This window comes from Scomber scombrus, chromosome 13 (genome assembly GCF_963691925.1).
Source record: "Scomber scombrus chromosome 13, fScoSco1.1, whole genome shotgun sequence".
Taxonomy (NCBI): Eukaryota; Metazoa; Chordata; class Actinopteri; order Scombriformes; family Scombridae; genus Scomber; species Scomber scombrus.
This window is the reverse complement of record NC_084982.1, coordinates 13,225,915-13,250,011: the sequence shown is the minus strand read 5'-3', so window position 1 is coordinate 13,250,011 and position 24,097 is coordinate 13,225,915. Positions and strand designations below refer to the sequence as shown.

The 24,097-nt window shown below is 37.9% G+C and overlaps 1 protein-coding gene across 2 annotated transcripts in view; it reads right to left on the bottom strand.

The window, feature by feature from the left end:
• The window catches only part of LOC133993420 (glypican-6-like), a 90,722-nt gene extending 66,834 nt beyond the window's left edge, over positions 1-23,888 (bottom strand). For both annotated transcript variants that reach the window (XM_062432362.1, XM_062432363.1), the window contains exons 1-2: positions 23,384-23,888; positions 2,818-2,976 (exon numbers count right to left, since the gene is read on the bottom strand). In XM_062432362.1, the coding sequence (XP_062288346.1) occupies positions 2,818-2,976; positions 23,384-23,534 (310 nt within the window). In that variant the 5' untranslated portion in view covers positions 23,535-23,888. The remainder of the gene's footprint in view (positions 1-2,817; positions 2,977-23,383) is intronic.
• Between the last annotated feature and the right edge of the window lie 209 nt (positions 23,889-24,097).

Sequence of the window (24,097 nt, the reverse complement as noted above, 5' to 3'; positions counted from 1 at the left end):
GCTCTCTCCAGATTGGTATCGTTCCCCATTGCATGAAAACCACTCCATCAGTAAAAAGGCCAACACCACAAATTTGTTAATACTGATTCATGACAATAGTGTTTAATACTGGGACATGGAGTCACAGAAATAAAAAGAAAAAACCTTATATATGTGTTTGTTCCTCATATTTTCTGACAGTTGTTGGTTGATATCAGCTTAAAGCTAATAATGATATTTTTATTATAAGGGAGATAAGGAAATTCAAATGAATCAACATTTCCCATTCGGGTAGTCAGCAGAGACATTCAGCAGCCACAAAGCCTCCGGACAGCAAAAGGCTGCAGAGTTGAAACCTTCATATGGCATCTGGTTTGTTGCTGATGAAATCATGAAGAGTGGCAGCAAACCCCAAGAGGAGAGCCTGGAGTCATGCATCTAAGTGCTGCAGGACAAACCCCATTTCCACCCTCACTGGAGTCATCCTTATGACATTCACTATCCTGACAGCAGCTGATCAAAATAACACTCATTTATTTATGCACACTTCCAGGAATCACGTGTGGGTTGCTAAAGAAGTATATATTCCTGGAAAAAATCAGACAGACAGGCATTATCCAGGCATCGTGGCATTGAGTTTCTGGCCAATGAGAACATGCTGTAATTCAATAGTATTTGTTTCATATAATATGTTGAATAGTTTGAAAATAATGTGCATGGAAAGACAAGACATTGACTGCTGAATATTACATTGTGCTATTAATCACTTAAACATTATTCATCTGTTGACTGTGTGGTGTTAGGTAACCCAGTGAAAATCTGAGATTCAATCCTCTACTTTTGAACAAAGATTCAAGTTACTTTTGGGTTAAATCAATCCAAAAGGGTAATGTTAATCTTGGTTTGCTTAATTAAATAGTTTCATCAACAGAATATCACTATCTATCTATCTATCTATCTATCTATCTATCTATCTATCTATCTATCTATCTATCTATCTATCTATCTATCTATCTATCTATCTATCTATCTATCTATCTATCTATCTATCTATCTATCTATCTATCTATCTATCTATCTTTCTATAAGCAATACTTTCGTTGTGCTCTTTTCCTCTACCTATATCCTCATTATAAGATGGGCCCTTGGTTAAAATAATAGGAAAGAAAGGGAGAAAAAAGGGGAAAAAAGGAAAAGGAAGCAGAGAAGAAGGGGAACTGGGGAGAAAAGGGGGGGGCACATTTCTTACATGCTGTGAGTCATAACCATATCATGCCCTATCATCTGCTTACAGTACTTAGCTCATGTTGATTGTCTTGTTTTTTCTTTGATGCCATAATCTTCTTGTTTTAACATTAATGTTATTGTATTGTTCACATGTTGATGTTTAATGTTGTCTATCTTCAGCATGTTTTATGATGTTGCACTGTGTTTGTGTTTTGTATGAATAAGAAAAGGGAAAACAAGAAAAAGAAGGTGGTATCTTGTGAAGTGAGGGAATGTTGAATTAGTGTAAGGCTAAGCCACCTCAGTACGCATATGCAAAATGTTTTATACATGTTAATGGATTTATAATAAATAGCAGAAAAATTTAATCAGAAGTGCAGCTATAAAATTACTTGTTTTGAATGCAATTGTACATGCATAACATGTCACAAAAGGATAAGATTATAAATGAATCATACAAAATATGATTCCTTATGGGTATAATAATATAATATGTAAACTTCAGTCACCAGTGCAGCTACAGCACTTGCAAATGATAACATTGAGGGCATAAAATACCCTATTATTACTTTTTTTTTAACTGAAGACTGATAACTCCACCACCCTTCACCTCTGTGCAACACATCTAATGTTTGGAGGTATATAGTGCCATATTTTGAGACTGAAAAGAAAAGTTTCGAAAGGTTGAAACTGAGTGTTTGAAAGCTTGAAATCTAATAAAAAAGGCCCTGCTCGAGGACAGCCAGCCAGCGCAGAGTCGATATATTTACATAATTACATGTTTTCACAACATATGCGCACCAGTTTTCAGATCACCATTTACAAGGCTTCAAACCTGAAAAACAAACTAATACACTGGGAGAACTGAAAATGTGTGGGAGAAGCACTCTAAGAAGGAAGACTCAAACACAAAATAATGCTTGCAGAGATTTGGATTTTCTTTCAGCCTATCAAAACATTATGCAAGCCTTCAAAACTTAGTTTCAATCTTGCAAAATCTTTTTATTGGAGTTCAAGCTTTCAAACACAGAGTTTCAGCCTTTCGAAGCTTTTTTTTCAGTTTCGATGTGACATGATATTCATCCCATAGGGAGCTTGAGGGATTAGTATATCTCATTAAACACTAACTAGAAGGGGCTGACTCTATAAGTGGGCGAGGTGGAGAGGTAGAGTGAGACTGGGTTCAGTAATGAGTGCATCCCCTCCCAAAGCAGAGGCTCAGTGGATGTGTGGTGGTCAAGGCAGTCACTATGGGGCTAAAACAAGATCACACACAACCACCAAACAACCTTAATAATGCAGAGTTTGGCTCTGTGCTGCTGTTCAAGCTGTCAATCTGCAGTGCAAGAAGCCATGTTTGTCTAATCCAACAAGAGGGTTCTCCACTCGAAAGCATATTAATGAGATTTTCGCATCTTGTCTCCTCTTGAGGGAGGACAGCTACAGAACTACAAACAGCAAACCCTTTCAAATTAACACATACAGTCTCAATCCTTTGATTTTCCCTTGTGCAGCATTTTGTTCTACACTGACTGACCATAAAAAAAACTTTTCAAAAAGACAAAACAGAAAAGTTAAATCAGCATTTTGCATTCAGTAACAAAGACTTACCATCAAACCTTTTATGTCTGGAAACAAAGGTGCTTCTTAATTCATGACTCATTGTATCAGACAGATTCCCAAAGTCCTGTTTACTCTGTTGGCCAAATCCATCCTCCATTTCTTGGGTGCAACACGTGTTTCCCTGTGCACATACACGAAGATGTTCACCTGCAAAACAGACCAAAAAAAAGACGTTTTTGTACAATATCCATAAATAAAAAATTACACTGACCATGATCCTCTACTCTCCTTCATGGTCACCAGATGAAAAATCCTACTGAGTTTGCTGATCCTCGACTATTCCATCAGTGCCACCAGCAGGTTGAAATTTGAAAATACTATTTTATTTCACTAAGTATTGAATAGAAAAGAGGTCTCACAGAGATACTAGTATGGCGGTAGACTCCCTTGTTATTATGAATGTTATGCAAGTTCACAGGAAATACAATTACCCAAAAATCCAGATCAAGCTCTCACTCTAGCAGGAAGGGCACTTAAAAAAGGTTTTGTCTAAGTCCTATATCATTGAAGCTGATTACATTACATGTTATGTTCTCCCATATAGCCTTCTATGTTGCAGGAAAGGTGTGTGGGATGCACCTCCAAAATCTCAGCCTCAGGTCTAAATTAACAGCGCAACATTTAAATCAACTGCAACTATTACCATATACATATTCAGACTGCTTGAATATACAGTGAAATCAAATACGTGGTGGAAAATATAGTGGCCCTTGAAAAATAGTAACAGCTGGTAATGACATAGCAAACAAATATTATAGCCTTATAATTGTTTTACAACCATTTTGTGATGTCAAAGATTCTATTACACATACAGTAGTATCATAGAAAACTTTGTCAAAGTTTTCATGACAATACTTCACAAAACTGATAACTTGATTTCAATATGCTTGAATAATAAACTGATTTGAACCACTAAAAACATGTCTGTGTTTAAAATAGCTAAAATCAGTAAATGTGTAGGTGAGAGTAGTTGTGCATAAACCATAAAAAATGCCCTTTTGTTTGCATTGTGATCTGATCACTCAAACCACTAGCCAAGGTAGCCTGAGATGCATCTGACCACGTATCTTTTGTAGTGTAAATGCTAATGTGTCTTGATGCATCCCCAACAAGGACATAATCAATTTTTTTGGGAAAACGGTTGAAAGAATGGAGATGAGAACAGCTGTACATGGTTGGAGTAATCTGAACAGTTGGAATATCCCGTACATTCATTAGTTCTTGAAACATTTTTCTTAGCTCTTAACCCTTTAGCCCGCACTAAAAACAAATCTGGTGCTTGTCGGGGCCATTTGACCTTTCCCCAAAAGTGATGTAGGCAGCAACAAAGTCTGGACACAAACGGTCAGCTTGAGACAGCTTGAGATGCATAATAGAGACAGGTGTAAACAGCAATGTTTCTCGGTTGTCCACTTGTGATCAGATCACCCAAAACACATGTTAATGTCAGGTATAAACAGGGCCATTGAGATTAGAATCAGTTTTTCAAGAAACGCTGGCCAAGAGAGCAGCATAAACATTGTTACAACAAACGAATACAAACAACATAAGCAGAATAAGACAAATGTCACATACTAAAACAAGTAAATCCATACCCAGTTAATATGCAATAAAAAGATTATAGACAGATTCCAGTTAAGATATATAAAAAGGTATGTTTTTAAAAACAATCTAAATTTTTTCAAAGCAACTGAATGGTAATTTAGTCCTGTCCTATAAAACCTTGATTTCTTATAAATGTAGCTTACAAAGCAACTGATATTCAAAGTGTCAGCAGTCCAACATTGAACTCCAGTCAGGAACCATTTATCCCCATATGGAAGAGATCTGAATCTTCACTGTAATTCCTCTGTACAATGAGCTCAAAACGAAGAAAAAAAAAACATGATTTTGTGCAGAAGATGAACAAAAGTGGTGCTTTTTTCATTTGGTCTGACAATAAGAAGTCTCATTGACGAGGGGTTATCAAAGTTGAATCAGTGGGGAGAACAGATAATACGTTCCTTTAAAATATTCTCACTCATTACATAATTGATGACATTGGGGAAATACTGGAGTGAATCAAAAGTTAATGATCTACATCATTCAATTTTCCCAAGCCGCCATTTTAAAAAGAGTCACAGATAATGCGGGCTCAGTCTATGACAGCATTAATTTCTTCATTTCACACTCTAAAACCCAATATCACTGTGGGGGGAGGGAGCACAACAGGAAATCAAATGGAAATACAATCATGTGATAAAATGATCAACTGCTGATAAAGACAATAATAGGATTTACTGAGATCAGCTACTGAAATTCAGCCCAACCGTGAACAGAAAGTGACATGACTTCCACCGGTCTCAAAACAAACCTGTAAGACTTAGAGAAATCATTTCTAGAAAGGACGTCATGCAGTGTGCAATGTGCATGTGTGTTGCTGATAGTTGTGGTGCATTTCAACAAGACCCCGAAGTTCTCTTTACAAGTGGAATTAAAATCCGACACTGTAATTGGATTACATTTCCCTGTTGCTCAACTGTGTCTCCTGCACACACATAATGCTGATTTCTTGTCCCCTTACACTCTGAAACCAGATTTCAGCTTCCCTCTTCTCTCCTTCTCCTCAGCACTGTATATTGTCTACAATAAGTATGAGCCTCCAATCAGGCAAGCAGCTGTGAGCAGATGGCAGCTGTAAAATTCTCACTGCATGCAACAGATAGATTGCACAGCATCAGAACAAGAAATAGGTTTCACAGAGTGATCACCACACTGGGGGAGCAACATTATGGTATGAGTAGAAGATAGTTTTTGCATATTGGTGTCTGCAAATGGTGACATGAGGTAGCATTTTAAAAATTTAGACTTCACCGCTCAGAATTCATATGACATGTCATAACCAAACTGCACCCAGCACACCCATGTAAACATCCCAGCCAGCAGCCTTTGTTCCAAAAATTATCAAAGAGGAAAGATACAAAAACCCCATAATGCTTTCTCTAAACAAACCATGACAGAAAATAAGATGATTTGTAATAATTTGTGTCAATATAGCAGCTGCTTTTATTCACATTAACATTCACAAGGACCAATAAGAGTCAGCTTTTACACATGCAGACTGACTTTAAACAATGGACCAGTGTGTGATACCAGCAGATCAAAGTAGATCTGATATTACATACACAATGGTAACTAGTCTGTGACAAAACAATTGTAACTCATAGGCCTCTTATCAGCTTTCAATCATCATCAGCAAATGTACATTTGTTGAATAATGATCCTTAATGAGCTCACAGTTCCAGTATCATAGCCCTGCTCTCTTTAAACTCGTACTCCACTGATCAGACCTGCTCTGCCTGAAAAGTGTTTGAAATATTTGTATTTTAAATCACCACTTACTGTATTTAAAAATAGTCATAAAAATAATTGATTTAGGAATATCCTTGTTATTGCACAACGTCATTAAAAAGACCCGGCAGGAAGGATGTAAGTGGCGAATCTCTCGGGCTACAAATTTTGAGTGCAGCCTTTTCATCAGATATGTCAAGGAGAGAGAGCAAACATCCATCTTGACACAACAACCCTACTGTGTGCTCCAGCAGTCTCAACAGAGCAAAACATCACTTAAAAATAAGCCCGTCGTACATCAACATATGGGAAGGAGCTTTCAAGGGACTTCACCACTCAGCAAAGTGCCATGACCTTCCTAGCCAAAGTTAAAACAGCACTGTGGCCTCACAGATAATCTATCTGCTAGAGCACAGAGAAAACATCAGCAACAGACAGCACAGAGTGAAGACCAGACAGTTCCTTTACAGCAAAGAAAGATAGATGCAACTTTTGCATCAGACACATTAAATGGTTATAGTGAAATAAAAAGGTTGAAAGCAAATTAACCTATTTTATTTATATTAGGTTTGTATTGTCTGTGGGAGAAAAGACGGATATCAACAATACATTAATTCTACTAGCAAGTACTGCTTGAGCAGCAAAGGCCAGATTTAGCATATTCCTTTCAACCATAGATCTCCATTGTTGTCCAAAAACTATTACAAACACATCAGTGAGCCATAATGTTGCACTGCTATGTTCAATCTTTATTATGAACATGCATTGACTTGGAGTCAATCCATTGCTCAATTCATGGACCTTGAAATGAACCAATTAGTCAGACAAAGTCTTCAAAAAAACATCTCAACCTGCTTGAACTTGCTGCATTTGCGTATCGTCTGGGACACAACTGGAAGAGCTCAGCCATCAACAACATCACTTGTGCGTGCTGTGTAAATATCTGCTAATCAGCAGGATTCTCATAGATCAGGGAGTTTTGAACAGTTACTTAAAATGTGTCATTTCAAACTGAGATCAACATTATACGTTAGGAAGCTACATGGTAGATTCTTGGGGCTTTTTTATCTGATATGGGGCTGTGGGCCAGTTGCCAACTTGTATTGATTAAAATTTGACTGTTGATTAGACAATAAGACACACTGGAATAGTATGTAGGATGTTAAAGGTGGAAATCACATTCATTATCACCTCTTAAAATAACTGCACTCTATTTAATCTTATACATTTTCACATTCTTTTCAATCGATGTTGTCTCCAACACACCTGGTTATACAATGCAGGCATCATGTAATTGCTGTAATTAAATATCTGAACTCATACACACAATCATATATACAATATAATCTGATGTAATTCATATTTATTTTAATTATTTTGAATTCAAATAGAAAAACACAACTTGTGAGGGCAGGTGTGCTTTTTTTGCTCATTCAGCTATAGTGATAACAACTGTTTATGTCACCATGCATAAGAAAAAACCCAACTCGACCATGCATAAAAACATTCACTGATTGAGAGCTGCGGGAGTTAGTACCATGTTATTGCTTTGATTATAATGGACAGTGATCAGATCTCATACACACCAGGCTACAACAATTTCTGATCCAGAGATGGCCCCTCAGATATTTCAGATTGGATGGCTTTAGAAACTGTCAAATAATTACTTTTAATTAGCCTTAATAGTATAGTATAGTATAGTATAGTATATATACAAAAGTCACTTTCTTGCATACTTTTATTCATATTTAACTCCGCCCAGTACACAGAGTCCCCACTCTCCTTCAGACCTTCCAGTTGGAGAGCACTACAGAGTAGCAGTGGAGCTACTACAGCCTGTCTTCACCTCAGTGTGAGGTATGATTAAACAATCTCAGTACACACCATAAAACAGCAGACTTGAATGAATTTGTAAATTACTTACAGCTTCAGAATTTGCATATTTAAAGTGACTTTAGCAAGCTATAACCCACAAGTAATTAACATTGGGGTTAGCTTGTTATCATTTTGCCTTACCATAGATAAATACACATCTGGTCTGTGGGAGAGCCTCAGCCACCACCATACTGCATCATGGATCTGCCTGATTGCAAGATTTTAGTTCTGAGTTTGAATGTGCTACTGAGAAAAATGTTGAAACAAAGGAATAATGAACTTTTCATAGATAGAAGTCATTTTACGACGTTTAACTATCACAAATATGTTCGATCAATCAATCAATCAATCAATCTTTATTTGTATAGCGCCAAATCACAACAAAGTCATCTCAAGGCACTTTACACATAGAGCAGGTTCTAAACCGTACTCTTCAGGTTTTAATTTTAAAGAGACCCAACATTCCCACATGAGCAAGCACTTGGTGACAGTGGCAAGAAAAAACTCCCTTTTAACAGGAAGAAACCTCAGGCAGAAACAGGCTCAAAGTGGGTGGCCATCTGCCTCGACCGGTTGGGGTAGAGAGGAGAGAGAGTAAGGAAAGGACTTAAATATACAGTTGTCGTTGTGGAAGATGTTTGATCTTAGTGAACATATTGTGGAAACTTGACATTGACAACATCACTTCAGCCTCATATCCTTGATTGCGAGCCGACTCCATACTCTGCTACTGCAGTGTGACAGTTTAAGAAAACAGCTTTGTAAAGTAGTGTTATTCCAAGGTTATTATTGCAGTAGCTTTGATATAGTGAATTTGTGAGTCAAGTGAACTTGCAGCTTCCATAATGAAAGCAAACTCATATACAGCCACGTGGAGCAACTGCCACTACCCTATCACCTAATTGATACACCAAAATGCAGCATCATTTTTGTTTAATAGAGTGTGTGAGGAAATATGAATAACAAAAACAGCATTGTGAAGCTTAAATTCAGAGGACACATTCAGTCTCTGCTCTGTATTTTAAAAATCACTGTAGTAGTCATATTATACTGAAATTTAAAAAATATATATATTTAGAAAATAATTACAAAAGGAAGGCTCAACTTTATTGGTGTATATTGTAAATATTTTGCTATGAAACACTTATAGTAATGGACCATTTTTAAGCAAGTAAATGTCTTACATTTTGTCAACCAAAACTGCTGAAAAATAGTACAATAAAAATAGCAAGACTACCCCATTCCAATATGACAACCGCATCATACTAGATAGATAGATAGATAGATACATAGATAGATAGATAGATAGATAGATAGATAGATAGATAGATAGATAGATAGATAGATAGATAGATAGATAGATAGATAGATAGATAGATAGATAGATAGATAGATAGATAGATAGATAGATAGCCAGCCCAGGAGGTAGAGCGGTCGTCCACCAATCAGAAGATTGGCGGTTCAATTCCTGGCCCCTCCAGTCCATATGTCAATGTGTCCTTGGGCAAGACACACCCGTTGCTGTGCCAACGGTGTATGAATGTGTATGAATGGCTAGTTTCCCTCTGATGAGCAGGGTGGCACCCTGCCATCAGTGTGTGAATGGGTGAATGAGATGTAGTCTAAAAGTGCTTTGAGTGGTCACAATGACTAGAAAAGCGCTATATAGGTACAGTCCATTTAACATTTTCTTGTTCAATACTGCGATTAAATGCAATATAGTGTTAATAAGTGTAATTAAATTGTAGCTCTATGTAGTTATTAATAGGAGGCATTTGATCATAAACATAGAAGACAAGTAGAAAATGACTGGTAACAACTTGGTTTGGTGTGAACATTAACAGCATATGACTGCTTGACGCCCCTGCTAAGATCTAATTCATATTTACTTTGAGGCTGTTTGGTGGTTTAACAAAATCTGAGTGGCTGTATTTTCACCTCTTTGTTATATTTTTATATTTTAAGATCTTGGGGGGAGCAAAACCAAACCACGGGAAAAAAGTTAAGCATCCACTGATTCCGACCATTGTGAACAAACAGGCTGAAAACGCCCTAAGATTCCCCTACTCCAGTCATTTTCATACTTTCCGTTAAAGTTGAATTCACTCTCAGTGATATCTCATCTCCTCTCAGTTAATACAGTCCGATGGACACAAACTCCTTTTTGGTGTACTGCAGCTCACTTCAGCGGTTACATTGAACCAAGTTGCTTTCATTGTTTACATTCAACAGTCAATTTACACTTCACTTCCTGTCAGCACACTTCAGCTTCTTCCAGCACTTGAACTGACATTTTAACAACTTTCAGTGCTTACACATCAGCTTATGTTCATTTCTGCCTTCATAACACTCCCTTTCACATGTAACACTTTTTTTCCCTATGGTTGTAGATTTGAATCACTGTCCTCATTATCAGCTGAATTTAGTTCCATTTTTACTATTTCTATGGAACGCAGCAAGTTTGTCCTAATAAACTGTTGATTGGCAGTGACACAGTACTGAATTTTCTACCATTCAAGTATACAACTACAACACAGACACATAATCTACTGTTGCTGTGTTGCTATAGCTTTGGGCAGAGTTAAGACATTAAACAGCTTGTTGGCGTGACAAATTGTCAAAATAATGCTCTCTCCCTCTCTCTTTCTTTCTCTTCTGTCTTTCACTCACACACACACACAGACATTTAGACACATCATAAATTGGGGGTGGTGTAACATCATCGAGATTTAAAAATATTTCCTATGGTGACGTTTTTAGCTTTAAGCCTTTAACAGGTTTTCACCCCATGTCCCATATTTTCAACTGAAAACTAGAACGACTGAGTGTGGTCCATGAGCGCTGCGATGGGTTTTTTGGAAACACTTGTGAAAACAAAAATAGTTCCTCAAGTCAATGTCTCAGCACAGCTTTGGGAGAGGCTTCCTTGTTTATTTACTTCATGGATCTGCGCTGACTGAGCCAAGACTTATGCAGATGGGGGTTTTTGTTTTCTTTTAGCTGGTACGGTAGCAAACATGATTTCCACCTGAAGCTGTCTATGATCCTGAACACTTTGGCAGCTGAGGGGGAATTATTTCCCACTAATAGCCTCGTATAAAAAGTGGCCTTTGGCAAGTCATTTAGTATTAAGAGGACTGTGACGGTGAAACAAAGAGACTTGTCCCAGCCTAACCTTGTTGTATTAACCCAATCCCTGTCCTCTATTTGTACAGGGCTAATGCAAGGATCCATAACTTAAGTTCCCATCTAGCCGTAGCACAGAGCAGGTTTAACATGCATATAGAGCAGCAGGTTCCTTCTAACATTAACATTTTAATGAAGGCAAAACAGGTAACAGATTTCAAATATCACCTGTGTTAACCATGCACCAGCCTCTTGAAAAATGTAAAGAGTTTTAATGAGAGAGCTTTATGCATGCATTCAGTGATTTATTATCACTTATACAAGCTGCCATCATAGGCTGCAATTACTTAATGTAACACCCAAGTCTATAATCAAATGTACTGTCAGTCAAATCAGCTGGCTCGTTGTCAGTGCTAATGAAGCTCTAAAGATATTTAAATTCTACCTTCCTCCTGCTGAGATGTGCTCACATTTGAATTTAATAGTGATATTTTAGCACTGATTTTTTTCCCATGGACTGCAAACACCATAAGTCCAGGCTTTCCTTTGTTCAAAGAACTGGTAACTCTTTCCCCATACTTCACCAGGGATAGGTAGTTTTCAGATGTGATGCTTCTCCATGTTCACCTGCTGGCAGCAAGCTGAGGGAATTTGTTTGTGCAATAACATTACATAACAGAGTAGATTTTGTTTTAATGTTTCCGTTTTAGATATACTTATTGATGTTTGTATGTTTTTTATTCATTGACTTTCTAATTTGGGGGAGCTGGTGATGTTTTTCAGGCACTGATGTTAGTTCTGTGTCACTAAGAAAGAATTGTCTGATTCTGTGTTAATGTATAAATTGCAATATTCTCCCTGTCCCCCTTTCCATTACACCATAACAAATGTAGCAAATTACCATTTCAAAACTAATCTTACAGCTACCAAACAATTCATGTTGTGATTATCCTCTCTAAACACCAGATTAAAGTTGAATTCAAATCAAAACACATTTAGCTCTAGCTTCTTTCAGGTGGTGCAGCCCTGCACCTCAGCCAGTCCAAATTATGTATACAACTAAATTTTAAAGCAACTGAAACATAAATAATGCTGCAAGCCCCCATAGCCAGATATGTTTTGCATACTAGGATGCAAATAAGAAAAATCAATAGTCTGTAGCAGCTAGCTATAGAATGAATCAAGGTCCAATGTCACCTAACAACAACGTATGTTGCATTCTGATATTTGGACAGATAGGACCTTCTACCTATGTTTACATTCTCACTACTGCACCGGATACAATTAACCAATGAGCAGAGTGAATAATTTCATATGGCTTTTAGTGAAGCATTTTTGTTTGCTTGGACTTTTTTCCCTATGAAAATAACCACACCAAAGGGAAAACTAATTTGGACTAGAGCAAATAAACTCTGTTTGAAAACACCCTCATATTCCCTACTCCAGTCATTTTCATACCGTCCCTTAAAGTTTAACTCATCCTCCGTGCTTAGACCAATTTTTCATCTCACCTTAAAAAATACAATCCGATAGACACAAACTCCTTATCGTGAATTGCATCACCCCAGTGGTAACATTCAACTCAGCTGCTTTCATTGTTTACATTCGTCTTTTTTTTTCTCTAATCACAATTTCACTCACACTTCATTTCCTGTCAGCACAGCAGTACTTGAACTGCCATTGTAACAACTTTCTGTGCTTACACATCAGATTATCACGACTTTACAAAGAGTCAATTGTGTAGCTAACATGCTCAAAACTGAAGGGAGGTGTGCTCGACTGCACATGACATCTTGGTAACTGTTTTGACAAAAGTGCAACTGCGCTGAAAACCCGTAGTAAAAAGCTTCTTTGTACGTTTTTATACTTGCCTACATGAGAATTATGTCTTCTATATGAAGACATTATCAATAGTACAACATTCACACAACTCTACCTTGGAGTAGCTTGGAGAGTAAAGTGTCCGAGTTCCTGTGCATACCAGCAAGTTAGACCTACTTTCAGAGGTATTCATCAGTGTACCTGGCCAAAGAGACTCACAGCATATGTGCTCTGCCATCTGCTGTGTCCCGTGCTTCCCCAAGACTAACTTTTTTTATGGATTCACACTTGAAGCTACACTCAGTACTAATGAGATCAACATTCCTCATGTCAATGCAGTTTCACATCATTTCATCTCAAAAGGCAACCACTAAATAGTCTTCATTTTGGAAGCTTTGTGACAATGTTCCTTGGGCAGGAACATTTTTGTATTCTTCCCTCAAATCTATCTTACTTTTCTCTGTGAGGGTTCCTGGTATGAGAGTTCAACATATGTCTTTTAAATGCACAGACTTGTTGTAAATTACTCGTTTCAGGCTGTTAAATGCCACCTGCTCATGAGGAGCTACATATTTGTGTGATTTTATCATTTGCATAATCAACGCCCCTAAAATTGCAACCTGTTCCGCTCCTTTTGTGGGCAAGTTTGATTCTATAAAAATGTTACCAATTGAGTAAAAATAAGGATTTCACTCTACAGAGCTTCAAGTTCTGCTGTCGTGGATCAGTAGACATAATCAAAACAAATTTAGCAGATTCAGTATTATATTAGAGGACGAGAAACAATTAGAAAATATGGTATTACTTTTTGATGTCACCTTTTTTATGAAGGGTTTATAAGCATTAATTGATGGGTATATTAATGGTTAAATAATCTGCTGATGCTTTATAGTAAATTAATAAGCTTGTAATGATAACCTTTGGGTTGCCAGGTTTTGGAAAATCCTCCTCAAGCACTGCTGTTGCTTTGTCTCTTTTGTTCATCAGGAAGACCTCTTCAAATGGGCTGTTTGGCTAAAATCAAGTTTCAATCTTTTGTGTCACACTAAATTTGTCAGTACAAGTGGTTCTTGCATGAGGCCCATTGTCACTTCTTTGTCCGTTGCTAAAAGTCTCAAAACAGGTAAAACTGCACAGAGATAATTTGGGATGAAGCCATTTTATATTTTTTAATTTTGCTTTGCTTGCTGTGGTTTTAAATGGCTCAGCTGAAGATTGCTTGGGTTTGTTTCAGTTAGCCTAACCAAAACTAAAGGCTGTCCAAGCCTATCCAAGGATGATCCAATTCCTCCCTTTGCCAGATGGGAAGTTGGATCAACCAATCCGAGCTGCACCCAAAACACTGCACTCGATTCACATCCAAAATACAGTGCTGCTCAACTCTGTTATTATATAAACATTTTCTATAAAACATCTATGGCTGCTGGGCTCAAGTCGTTCTCAGTTGATGTTTTCACTGATAAATAGCCTACTACAAAATGAACAATTAATGATGCTGGCTAATAATGATGCCAAGACATATGCAATGACAGGCTAATTGTGAGTGATTGAACAAATGCATCTGTTGCATATGAATTAGTGTATTAGTCTAACTGCAAATAAGTAAGTGGGTGGATAGAATGTATGAATAAATTCATATTTAAGTTGTTTTCTGGATCCATGAACATCACATCTAGAAATGATAGACTGTAAGGATCTCGTTATATCTGACCCTAAATTGACTAAGTTAGTTCAGTCTCTTCATATACTTGTTAAAAATAAATCAAGAGGTTAGCCAGCGGTTGCTGTACACCACACTTTTAACACCCATCATTTTCACTCTTATGTCATATGCTTTCAGACATCCAAGGCACTTAATGCGAATTCACTTTTTCTCTTTTATCTCTTATGTCAAACTACAATATGCCTTCTGACTGATAACCTCTACATAAAACCTGCATTTTTTAATATGTAGAAATGAGATCATATCCTCAGGAACTACAGTACATGAGAATGAATTCCAACGTATATGAAACATCAGCATGGATTCGTAAATCAGTGTGTTCCTCAAAGTCTTTCCTTCACACGTTTAATAACGTCTCTAGAGGGTTTTGTGTACAGAATAGCCAAGTTTCTTCCTCAAGTTAGAGATTGCATCAATTAAAATTGAATGACAATATTCCTATCACATATTGGGTCATGTCAGAAGTCATAATGAAAGACATGCTCGCTTTTTAAATAACTGTAGGATGCTAATACAGAAGCGTCTATGTCCTTGGGTGAATGAGGACAGGTTCAAGAGGAAATGAATTCTCGCTGACATAAAACAGTCTACAATAAAAGCAGCAGAGTACATGGTATGATGGTATTCTTCATCCTCAGGAGAGTCAGCGTGAAGGGAAAAAAGGACAGGAATAAAGATGTTGGAACAGTTTCATACTCCTAGCAAATATGTCATTATTTTTATTTTTTTTTATGTGTCAAGATATTTCACTGCAACATGCCAAGTGTAAGGCCGTGTGCGTGATAAAACAGCCAAGTGTTGACTCAACTGTTTGGTGTTTCATATTGAAATATTTTTTAAATGTACTAAAAAAAACTCTTTTATGGGGGAAATATAAATGCATAACTGCCCCCCATCACTGCAGGAGAATTATTTCACAACTTCTGAACATTTCTTATAAAGATGCTTTGAAGAAACTGTGGTGAAGAAATAGGTTTCTTAGACTTTTTTTTTTTTTCCGAGGTGAGCTTTCCCAAAACTGGGCTTCACGGTGAAATCTGACATAAAACTATGTCTGAGGCTGCAATTGATACCTCCTCCTTTCGCTTCAAAGACACAGTTCTGGGTGTTCTAGTGCAGGGGAGATAACCATAAATTAAACGTGATTGCATTCCACTTGAGCTGAGCATATTTTTAGATGAATCATTTACTCAATCATCAGAAAATTAACAAGCAACCATTTTGATAATTGATTGATTGTTTTGGTCTATTTTCAAGCACAAATATTTTATGGTTTCAGCTTATCAGATATGGGGATTTATCTTCTTTCTTTACCTTATAGGACAGAAAAAAGACTTTTGGCTTTGGAGCAAAATGAATATGTCACCTTATAGACTTTGGAAAATATTGATGGACATTTTCCCCCATTTTATGACATTTTATTGCTCAGATGTTTTATTAGAAGAGAATTATCTACATTACCCTACATTACACTGGACATTGAAGCAAAATACATAAAGACTTTACTAAGAGGATAAATATACAACCAAAAAGTGTGATATGTTTGACCTTGAGGGTAATAGCTATGGAATATTCATGTGCTATATCCTGCTGCAAGGTGCACCAATATCATTACAGCTAAGATTAATGTATGGATTTCTCTAACACCATGTGCAGCACATTTAGGAATGACAAGCAGCGCATAATCAGCATATGTAGCACTATGTCGGGCTTTGATATTTATTAAGGAGTATGTAATAAAAAGCCTTGTGGAGGCATGAGAAGACCAGTGTGGATATTCGATCCATGTGGGCAGCACGCCTAGAAGCCCCTGAGAATGAGAAGTGAGCAGACAAGCCACTCTCTTCTGAGTCAACTTGCTAAGTGGAGCGTGGCAGGGGACTGCACTACAGGTAGCAGCTAGTGGCTGTTTGGAGACCTGGAGGGCTCTGAGACCTGCACTGATCATTACCTTTCAGCATTTACAGTACAGCTTAGCTTACAGACACTGGCCATTATTAGCCCTGATAGCTCGTTACAGTGTAAGTGTCATCTAGTCAGCAGACTATTTTACTGAGACGGAGAGGACACAACTCAACGGCATGACGCAACACAAATCTCCCCACGGCGGCTTCCCGAGACACACCACACTGAACTTTCCTCAGGAGCAGTGTAAAGTGCAAACATCCTCTCCAGTTGCACATCATGTCTATTCAGACGTTGTCGACAAGACAGGAGTGGCAGACGAGTGGCTAAAGATAGATCCAACGACAGCAACAAGGCATTCGAGGGGGCTTTGTTTCACGATGGCTAGGTTTTGACAAGCAGATGAGGTGTCAGAGGGGGAAAAGTACCAGCTTTATGTCACAGCCAAAAGCCAAAATCTGATCCTCATGTCAACGCAGAAAAGCACATTATTTTTGAAAGTCAGCAATCGTCTGTGGACAGCTTGAAAAGAGACAAGCAGATTTGTCAACTTCTGGATACTGCGTAAACAATTGAAAAAAATAAATATTTTATAACAGACAAGCTGTAGAAGCTTGGTATCAAGTCAGAGATATGTGCCAAACATGTCTGAACAACAACTCATCTTACAATCTTACACATCCTGAACGTCATAACTGTTGGCATGATTTGAAATTTTCAGTCAAGAAAAAATATGACAAAGTAACACCTCTCAACATACTTTGACTCCTATTTGAGAAAATGAATAAGCCTATTTTGAGCCACTTTGAGGTGGTAGTATGGGAAGAGAATGATTCTTATTGTATGAATACCATTTTGTTGAAAGAGATTACTTCATTATAACTGATGCACAATAGATGTAACCTCCCAACAGGAGCTGTAGGTTTCTATATTTGTAACAAATCAGATATATAGTATGCAGCATCTGTACCCTGTATAGTCCCACCACTGGTCAAAAAAGCAAGAAAGAAAAACAAGGATCAGTGACTAGTGGAAGTGTGTTTATGCCAGCTTCTAAAATGAGGAATGAAAAAGCTCTTTCTCAGTGGCTCCAGGTTAGAATTTAATTGGACAGTTGTTGACAAGAACGATTAGATCAAAATAACATCTATTCATCTATCTCATGTCGACAACAGGAGCACTCATTCTTTCACATTTCAAATGAATCCTAAACCATTAAACAGCTAGTGTCACGCTGTCTCAGGAGATTCACTTCAATCCATTTCCTTATTTTTCACACTAGATTTATCTGAAATGAGTTTGACAAACATTAATTCTTCATGGCTGTATAAGCAGCACCATTACTTTAATAACATATATGACAACAGCTGCTTATCAGGGGTATGAAGGCACATCAAGCTTACTGTATTTTGTTAAGCTTCAGTAACCTGCCATATGACTTTAAAGCATGTGTGTTTTCATTCTTAATATATTCACAAATTACACTTTGAAACTAAGGAAGCTTTATAGCCACATTGAAACAATGCAATCCAACTGAAAAGATCTAAATAATGGTTGCCTAATACAGATGATATGCACTGTAATATAGCAAAACAAACATTGTTAATAGCTGCTGAAAGGTAATCTAAAATCCTGTCTTTGTAGGATTTGCCGACTGTATTCAAATTCCAATAGCAACAGTTTCGGGCAACAGAAAGTTGGATGTAAATCTTGCTGAAGGCCACAAACTAAATAAACAGAAGGCTTGGGTCACAGACAGGATTAACATTTTGAAATATCATACAGAAAATGCAGTTGCTGTTTAAAAAAAAGTAACCCTGAAGACATGAGTTTCCTTCTTTTCTGAAGACACCCAAACACATCAATATTCACATCTGAATCATATCATATCTCCCCTTTGGCAGCTGGAACATTGCATTTCCAGACTGATAGAGTAAAATTACTCATTCATGTTAATTTGCATTTCTCTATTGAGATGATCATGGACAGTTCCAATTCAATATTGCATTTTAACAAATTAAATAGTCTGTATTTGGAATATACAGTAGCATATATAAAGATATTTCATTACAATAGAGCCCTATACATTCAAGCCTCAAAATGACACCTCACTGACACAGTGTCAACGAAAACTGCACATCACAAGCTTCACAAAGATAGGGTTTAAAGAGCCTAAAAACTGAGTTTGAAATGTCTCTGTAACATTAAATATTAATGAATAAATAAGCAACAATAAAAGTTAACGTTAGGCAAAATCCCATTATAGTTAATTATTTATTAAGAGCTTGACACTCAAAGAACCCAGCCCGACTGATCAGATATGACAGATTTTTTCCAGTCCTGGCAACATGAGAAAACAACCTGACAACTGTCATTAGATTTTGATTGAAATGTTGCAAAAATATCACCTTTTTCCAACTCAGCCAAACCCCCTTTAAACCAGTGAGAAAAGCAAGGACAAATCCATGAGTACTGAAATCTCTTGTGAAAATAATGACGACTCTTCAAACTTTTGAAGAAAATTGTGTGTTCAAAAATTGTGTGTTCATGTCAACCCACATAGTAAGAAGTCCACTAAGAAAATAGGTTTTCGAGGCCTTTAAAGTAGGACTATTAGGTTTGATAGAATTAGGTTTTGCAGGTGTATCTAAAACACCTTTCCAATTCATACACTGTCACATAAAACTTTATTCACTTTATTCAATAGTAAAGCAAATTGTATGTAACCAATTGAAAACAGAGAGAAATAATAATCAAGCATCTTCAGCATTTTGATGTGGTCTGAGTGAATGCCATAGTTTTGTTCTGCTCCCCATGCTGCAACCCTAAAAAACACTCGCAGGACACAATGTTTCTTACAGCTCTCAAAGGGAACACCCGCAGAGAGAGACCATCATGAGGCCATTTTGGCATTCATGAGCATGATTGATGACACAGAGATGGAGGCAGCGTTTGAGAAATCCCCTCTGCTGCAGGAAAAACGATGATTTGTTTGGATTTTTCTTCCCTGATAGTGCCCCCCTCTGCTTCGCAGTAGGACACATTCACATTACATTATATAGCAGAAGGCACTATCAAATAATGGAGCTACCATATACAAACCCAAACAATAACTGCCAGTCCCAAAAGTCCAATTATCTGCAATTTCATCAGAATTAAATGTAAAAGCATAAATGCAACATAAACATAAACAACACATTTCTAAAGATTTCTCTCCCAGATTTATCTCCACATGTGTGACTGACAGGAAGGTCACAATGATCTGACAATATGTCACAGCAACACTGGTGTATGCTGTGGGGGGAAACAAAGTCACCTGGCCATCCCCTCTGCAGGCACTCCCATTTAGCTCTTTTTAATCCTCTCCATCCCATTACATGACAGTAGAGAAACTGTGCACATTACACGCTTCAGCTCATTTGCCTCTTTATGCAAGCAGCCAAGGACCACATAAAATATCAGCACCGTTATTTCTGTCCCATATCCACCTCATGGCTGGGAGTCAACAGAGGTGGATGTCATATAATAGCATAGCATATGACATGCTATGGGGTTCCACTGAATCTAGCAGTCTGCTGTATGAGTCACTTTCCATATCTCTCCATCTTGTCTCAGATGCTGGGTAATCCACAGAGTGAAAACTGAGACAGCAGGAGCAAGACTGAGGGCAGGTCTTTAACTAGAGCAATCGGATTTAGCTTACAGTCCTACCAAATACATACTATGAAAGTCTGCTGTGGAGAGCGGGTGAAGCTCTGGGCATCTTCAGACATGCCAACACTCAAAGGCTATTAGAGCAATCCACAAGTTCATGCCCCCACGGTTTAGAATACTTTCACCGTGTAGCCACTGACAGCCTCCAGCCTGAAGGTCAGCAGGCGGAGTCACTGCCAAAGTCTTGCAGAATTACTGTACCAGCAGAGCCTTTAGACTTTGGATCATAACAATATTTCTGTCAATAACACTGACTCCACTGCTGTCATTCCACCTGACCTGATTCCTTCTATTTGACCAAACACAACGGTAAAAAAATCAGGGATTCCAAGCTTTTCAGTTTCTGCTCTGTGAAAACATGCTGAAGCTGTGTTTGAGCATTGCAAAGGGTGATGTGAATAATCCTGCAATAATATACAGTTGCTATTTCTCTATCACAGCTGTAATGGTCATAATGAATACCTTAAATTGGAACAAAAACACATGATTAAAATGGGAAATGCATCAAGTAATTTAATAAAAAACAGTCAAATCTGAAAAAGGCAAATAGGACATAATGAAAAGAAATGGTATTTATTAACATAGCTGTGATTAAGACTTACAGGATTCTACTGGAATCATAAAGGCATAAAATGTGCCATATATACGTAAGAGAAACAGTATGTTTTCTGTCTCATATGCTGTCTAACATGATCTCTATGCCATCTTACATCAAAAGCAGCAAGAGCTCACGCATTCGTCTGTCACTACAATTTGATGTTGAAGGCCGACGGAAGATGATAGAGATTTCAAGGCATCAAACCGCAGTCATTTAACATGAATCGTTACGTTGAAGGAGTGAAAGCATCATTTGTAGAGGGGGACCAGTAACCAGTGAAGGTTGCCATTTGCCCAAATCATCAGTGACTTAATAGAGCGTGATGGCAGCTGCAAGCCTGACAGAAACAGTAAGCTACATGGGCAGCTTTAAGAGCCGCTCTTCACAGAGTCCCACAAGGACCAACTAATCTACAAGTACTGGAATATTAACTCCAGGGTAATGTCGTCACTGAAGATGCTCCCTGGCTGCCACACGGACAATCTTAACCCCTTCAGTGAAACCTGCAATACAGCTAATATTACAAACCTGCTGCATGCTCATATATAGTCCATACAAATCACTGTGTGCAGTCTTTATATCATGTGGTGATCTGCCAGGAAAACCTGTGAAAAAAAGTCCATCATAAGGCTTTATCATATTTTCCTTTGACAGACACTGCAGCTATATTCATTAATTCTACTACAATAGTGTAATGTTGTGTGTAAAATAATAAACAGCAGCAACAATTTAGACAAATACAAAATAAAAATGTCATCAGCAAATTCAAGTTTCACATCAGCTCAGTCAGGCCAACATATGAATCTCCAAAGACTAAGATGTAAGATCTCCATAGAGAATATGTGGTGTATTTCCACTTGTCATACTTAAAAAATGCAGTGTATACTTTAAAAAAACAAGATTTTATGTTTTTAAATTAACATTTGAATGAAGATGTATCCGCTTTCACTTAGTCATGAATTGGCTCAGCAATGTTTGTTGTTTGCATGAGCGAGAGGCAATATATTGCAAGGCTGAAGGGCATGGCCATGTGAATGGACACAGGTGAATCTGCTGAGGTGTTGATAATGGCTTGTCTCTCCAGCAGACATGTATGACTCATTCAAAGACCAGATCAAAAGCTGTTTATTGGGGGTGACATCATTCAGAGATGAGAGAGAATGAATTTCTCACTCATTTGGTAGATTAGTTGTGATGTCAGGGACGCAGATTCAAAGGATTTAATCAGTTCGTTATTCAACCCATCTCTGAACAGGTGTGCCTGTTATCAAATATGCAGCCTTTTACGTGTGCCAGATTTCCTGCTTTATAGAGAGAATATCTGGCCCCCAACGCATAATAATGACCTCCTGGAGAGAAAAGTCAGCTCGGATATATGAAAAAAATATATGTGCATGCATCATCTTTAATTACTTTTCTTCAGATGCAGATATATTAACATTATTAACGTGGCGTCATGCTAGTATATAACCAGAAAAAAATCCAGTGAAATTACAGTGAATTAACACTAATTCTGCACCACTTAATAATTGATTAACTCACATTTAAATAGGCTTATAACTGCTGTAAAACACACTTTTGCTTCACAGATGTCATTTTATTGACATATAATACAATTTACTATCCATTTACAATATATGTAAGTGGTACTTTAAACACCTTTGTTATTTCCAAGTCTTGACAACTACTAACCAGCATTATTAAAGCAGTATCATTTGTATGGATAATGCTACCTGTTACTGCCACGGGATTTACTGGAGTGCGACCAGCAGTTCCACTTAACCTTATCACTTGATTTTAGCTGGACAGGAGTTAATCTGCAGAGTTGACCATTCATTATCTCTGCTTGGTTAGCACAGTCGGAGACCACTTTTCGCTACATGCAAATAGATCTTACCTCAGCTGCTCATATTCACATTCAGTATTCATGCTGTCTGATCGCAGCATGGATGGGCTATACATTCAGTAAACCAACTCACATGTGTTCGGACGTTTTAAAATCAGGTTTACTTATTACAGCAGGCCTGTCACTTCATTGCAGGTGCAGGCTATGCAGGAGACTGATCCAGATGTTGCTCACTCTTTGGTCGAGTCAGTTAGGATTATTTTGGCATATGAGTGCATGCTTTCATGCGAGGTTTCAAACTTTAGTTAGTTAGACTCGCAACAAATTAAGTGAGAGACAGGTGGTTGAGGAACTGTGTGACATGTTTCATCTGCAGTCAGGCTACTTCTGCGACATTTAACGCGTGCAATAATAAGGATGACTTTGCAACATAATTGAATTACAATGGGACATTAGACTGTGATGTCCAACTTCTTCACCTACACCTAACACATATGCGTTTATTTGATTCATTATTTATTTTACCAAGAGTTTATTCCCGAGCTGTGGCGCTGCATCTGGTAGGTCGTGAGTCTATTATATGAACGGATCGCACTGACACTGAGTCCAGCCTTACCTGGGATCTCTTGAGCAGGAACATGTGTGAAGCTGAAGCCTTTCCCGATGCAAGCCTCCCTCACCTCGCTGCAGTTCCGTGCTTTAAAATCTGCTCTTGCTGCAAAAGACAGCATGGAAAAAGTGCAAATGATGGTCTCTAGTCTGAGCATTGTTCACTTGTTTGAAGATCCTTATTGTTAAATGTTCTCTGCAGTATCCCGATTGCTGGCCAAAATAAAAAAAGAGAGAAAGAAAGAAAAAAAACTCCCCTGCAGTAGATCCGCAGGTATACTTAATGGCAGGGCGTTTAATGGTTGCAACTCAATTACTACGGCGTGTTAGTGTCTACCAACACATTTCCTGCAGGAAAACGGGTTTATATCGCAACCGAGAATGATTAAAAGTCCCCTGGCGCCGCAGTAAAGAGGACTGCAAGTGTTGAGGTGCCACATGAATCCAGGCAGCGCTTTTTCCCGGCGTGTTGACTCAACTTCGCTCAGCAGACGGAGCTCCTGGTCGCTGTGTTGAAGTAGAAATGCCGTGTGTGGAGGGGAGCGCGCTGTGTTCAGATCAGATGCATTGGCAAGGCGAAGGAGGACACAAAATATGGACTGGAATCCAGCCTCATCCAGTTAAAGAGTGCTGCCTGCAGGCCAGCCACCTACCAGTGGGAATAAATAAATTATATGTGGGTAGGTGAACTGTGCAGTATAAAATGATATAAGATAAAAAC